Source organism: Chrysochloris asiatica, unplaced genomic scaffold (genome assembly GCF_000296735.1).
Source record: "Chrysochloris asiatica unplaced genomic scaffold, ChrAsi1.0 scaffold00116, whole genome shotgun sequence".
In the NCBI taxonomy this organism is placed as follows: domain Eukaryota; kingdom Metazoa; phylum Chordata; class Mammalia; order Afrosoricida; family Chrysochloridae; genus Chrysochloris; species Chrysochloris asiatica.
This window is the reverse complement of record NW_006408634.1, coordinates 52,599-57,320: the sequence shown is the minus strand read 5'-3', so window position 1 is coordinate 57,320 and position 4,722 is coordinate 52,599. Positions and strand designations below refer to the sequence as shown.

The following is a 4,722-nucleotide window of genomic DNA, read 5'->3' as shown; positions in this document are numbered from 1 at the left end:
GGTGAGTTGAGCGCTGGCACCACAGCCTGTCATCGTCACCCTCTGCTGCTGAGCCCCATCCAGCCTTCTAGCTGCCTTTGGTGCCACATCCCTTCACCCACCTTCGTTTTAGGAAGTTCCTCCCCTCCTCTCTCTTCTTCCTTCACGGTTGGCTGCTTATATATACACACAACTCCTTGTCAATTTCAGGGCATGGCCCCTCCCAGCAGGTCAAAACACTGACCAATCCCCTTTCAGTAGGCCACAGACACTTCATTCACAAAATAGTGTAATTCATCTCATTGCATAATCTATTGGCCAATCCCTGCAAGGTACATGCCAATCACAGGGCAGAACCAGACAGGGTAACAAACCTTCCGGGGTAGAAAACTAGAACCAAGGTCCCTTTTCCAGGCTTAGTAGGAAAACCTGTGGAGCTCCTTGTCTTCCGTCTCTTGGCTCTTCTCCACTTCTTCAGCCTTCTTGCCTCACCTGTTGTGCTGTGTGCTCTGCAGCATTGTAGCTGTATTTAGTGTGTCAGGAGGCACACACAGCCTTGTTAGTCTTGAGCACAGCTATCACCTTGCCGTCAGCTTTTCCTGGGCCTGGACACAAACCTCTACACACCTGCAGCCAAGGCCCCGCTGAGACCTGTGTGCAGAGCGTCGGGAGGACTTGTTTCTCCTTCTTCTACTGTGTCTCATTGCTGTGTGTCTACCCGGTGTTAGGCTTCCCCGATATGTAACCGCTAGCTGTACCGTCAACAGTGGGCTCATTACCACCCACCCTAGTCCTGTCCCCCCACAATCCCCCGCACTCATTCCTAGCTGTAGTGTCAACAGTGGTCTCATTACCACCCACCCTAGTCCTGTCCCCCCCACAATCCCCCGCACTCATTCCTAGCTGTAGTGTCAACAGTGGTCTCATTACCACCCACCCTAGTCCTGTCCCCTCCACAATCCCCCACACTTATTCCTAGCTGTAGTGTCAACAGTGGGCTCATTACCACCCACCCTAGTCCTGACCCCCCACAATCCCCCACACTCATTCCTAGCTGTAGTGTTGACAGTGGGCTCATTACCACCCACCCTAGTCCCCTGTCCCCCCCACAATCCCCCGCACTCATTCCTAGCTCTGTCACCTGCTCCTTCATCATAGGATTTCCACTGCACAGCCCTCAGCCTGTCCTTCATCCAGCATGTCTCTGCTTTCAGGTTGTTGGCGTGAAGCAGAGAAGGAGGAGACCCCTTGTAAACAGGACGTTTGTGTGGGAGGAGGAGTGTCACAAGTTATGGCTCTGTCCAACCAGAAAGCCAAGCTCTGTGAGAGGTCTGACCCACACCCCAAGCAGAAACCCTACGTGTGTGGGTCAAGTGTGGGAAACCTCTTACGTGGTGCAAAGTTTGGCCAGCAGCAGGAGCAACACAGTGGAGAGACTCCGCCTGGGAAGGCTGATGCTCAGGCCACGTTTGTGAAGAGCCGCGTGGTCCACATTTCTAGGTGGCCCTTCATGTACAGGGAGGAAGGAATGGACATCCTGGACAGCCCTGGCCTCCTCCAGCAGCAGACCACTCACGCTGGTGCGAGCTCATCCCCAATGACTGAGTGCACAAAGGGCTCCCTGCAGAGCCCCACTCTCGGGCAGCCCCACAGCCCCCACGCGGCTCAGACACTGGTCACGTGTAGTGACTATGATGAAGCGCTTGTGAAGACGTTCACCCTGGACAGCTGGATTGCTCAGACTGAGAGACCCTTCAGGTGTCTCGCAAGTGGAAATGCTTTCGAGGAGAAAGCAACTCTTATTAGATGCAGAAAAGCTCACAGTGGAGATACAGTTCATGTGTGTAAGGAGTGTGGAAAGGCCTTCACTCACCTGTACCACCTCAGAACACACCTGAAATTTCACACCGGTAAAAGGCACTACACATGCAGTGAGTGTGGGAAGGCCTTCAGCCGCAAAGACACTCTTGTCCAGCACCAGAGAGTCCACACTGGAGAAAGGTCCTATGACTGCAGCCAATGTGGGAAGGCCTACAGCCGAAGCTCCCACCTGGTTCAACACCAGAGGATCCACACTGGAGAGCGGCCTTATAAATGTGATGAGTGTGGCAAGGCCTTCAGCCGCAAAGACACGCTCGTCCAGCACCAGAGATTTCACACTGGAGAACGGCCCTATGAGTGCAGCGAATGTGGGAAATTCTTTAGTCAAAGTTCCCACCTTATTGAGCACTGGAGAATCCACACTGGGGCACGGCCCTATGAGTGCATCGAATGTGGGAAATTCTTTAGTCAAAGTTCCCACCTTATTGAGCACTGGAGAATCCACACTGGGGCACGGCCCTATGAGTGCATCGAATGTGGGAAATTCTTTAGCCATAACTCCAGCCTCATTAAACATCGGAGAGTCCACACAGGCGCCAGGTCCTACGTGTGCAACAAATGCGGAAAAGCCTTCAGCTGCAAAGACACACTTGTTCAGCACCAAATAATTCACTCCGGAGTGAGGCCATATGAGTGCCTTGAATGCGGGAAAGCTTTCAGCCGCAAAGACACGCTCGTTCAACACCAGAAGATCCACACTGGAGAACGGCCTTATGAGTGTGGCGAATGTGGGAAATTCTTCAGCCATAGCTCCAACCTTATCGTCCACCGGAGAATTCACACTGGAGCAAAGCCTTACAAATGCAGCGAATGTGGTAAATGCTTCAGCCATAACTCCAGCCTCATTTTGCACCAGAGAGTCCACACAGGAGCGAGGCCTTATGTTTGCAGTGAATGTGGGAAAGCCTACATCAGTAGCTCCCACCTTGTCCAGAACAAGAAAGTCCACACTGGAGCAAGACCTTATGAGTGCAGTGAATGTGGGAAATGCTTTAGCCGCAACTCCAGTCTCGTTTTACACCAACGAGTCCACACTGGAGAAAAGCCTTATGTGTGTGGCGAATGTGGGAAAGCCTACATCAGAAGCTCCCACCTTGTTCGGCACAGGAAAGTGCACACTGGGGACAGGCCTCCTGAGTGAGTGCAGTCATTTTGATGAGCCTATAGCTGCATCTCATTCATTTATTGGCACCAGAATGTTCACAGTAGAGAAAGGTCTTACAAGTGCGTAAAATGTCACATCCCTAAGTAACCTTTCTGAGAGAGCCATTAGACAGCCATCGGGAGCCTTGTCCTTTCAGATGCCCACACTGGGGAGCTTCCTGTTGTGTGCCACTTGCATGGGAAGCTGGCACACGTTGAATTGCACTTTATGAACTGCCCTGGGTTCGTTTCCTGGGCCACCACTGCCAGTGCCTATGTTGGGAGCCGTCTCATTGCCGTCAGCTACCTGAGTTCCACAGTGCACATCAGTCGCCCTAATGTGGTTGGGAGGACACACTGTGTTCCCTTCTGCATTCCCTGGAGAGACTCGTTTTCTCCTGTCCCTAGCTTCTGAGCAGACGTGATCTAGCTATGGGCAAAAGTCCTTGAGCTGGGAACGATGGGGCTTTCAGAGAAGGTGCCTCTTCGTCATGGAGAATGTTAGCTGTACAGGTGATACCTGTGAGGGGTTTGTCCTGCTTTTAAGTCATCCAGTTTTGTGGCTGCCTTTCTCTTACTGCTATGATTTTATATATTGTGTTAGCCTGTACCCTTGGGAGTTCTAGTTACGGGGTGGAGTGGGTTGAGAAAAGAAATGGGTCTGTCAGCATGAAGTGGGGAACAAACACCCTTTGTGAAGACCCCACCTTTTGTGTGCCTAGAGGAGATAAGAGGATGGCAAAGACTAGGTCTCAGCCAAGTTTGACTAAACCTGCTTGTTGCCCAAGACGACCTACCAAGTAGAGCTGAAGACTCTGAGTCGGATCCTGAGGCAGGAGTAGGTAGCTGGTGCCCTCCAGGGCAGTGGAGAGCCGTCTAGGGATCCTCCACACTCCGAGCACCATGGCGGAATCGCCGTCTCCCAGGCCTGTAGGGGGACCAGCCCACTGGTGTTCTCTAGACGGCTGTCATTGACTGTCAGCTACGGGGTCTGGTAGGCATCGCTGGTGCAGCCACTGGGTGTTCCGGGGGGAACTGCACACAAGGTAGGGTGTGTCCATTCTAAAATGACATCACAGATGTTCACGTGAGTGTGGCTGTGTGGGGTGGGGGTGTATGTCAGTGCTGCAAGAGGTCCAGAGCTTCCATAGCGTGTTGAACTTTCTGGATCTCACTGCACAGGTAGAAGGTCCAGGGCTGACAGAAGACAGGTGCTTTAGCCCCTCTCTGACCCCGCGGCATTCCCCTCAGCTGAAGTGGACACAGTCTTCAGTGCCCTTGTTTCTGCTGCTGCTGAGACTGGTCTCCGTCTCCTGCGTGGTAGGAAGGTGGGGTAGGGTAGAGTCACCATAGTTGATGGATCTAATTTTCCAAGAGGTGGTTGTTGGGTGCCATTGAGTGGGTCCAACTGGACAATCCCATGTGACGCAGTAGAACTGCCCCATAGGGCAACTTTTACGCTATAGCTTTAAGGAAGCAGATTGCCAGGTTTGTCTCTCCTGGAGTAGCTGGGTGGGTTTGAACCATTAACCTTTTGGTTAGCAGCCAAGCACTTAGCCACAAATGTGGTAGATAATGGCTTTTTATGCAGAACATGGTGTTCTTAACCCCTTTATTGAGTTCTGAAGGACATGCAATAAAATGCACATATTTCAAGTGTAAGCGTTGATAGTTGATGTGTTAGCATATGTACACACCTTTAAAACCATCAACATAGTG

The 4,722-nt window shown here is 52.0% G+C and overlaps 1 protein-coding gene across 1 annotated transcript in view; it reads left to right on the top strand.

The window, feature by feature from the left end:
* ZNF304 (zinc finger protein 304) overlaps positions 1–4,722 on the top strand; it is a 32,448-nt gene that overhangs the window by 8,887 nt on the left and 18,839 nt on the right. The window contains exon 3 of the mRNA XM_006868259.1: positions 1,194–2,997. Coding sequence (XP_006868321.1) covers positions 1,194–2,997 — 1,804 coding nt within the window. The remainder of the gene's footprint in view (positions 1–1,193; positions 2,998–4,722) is intronic.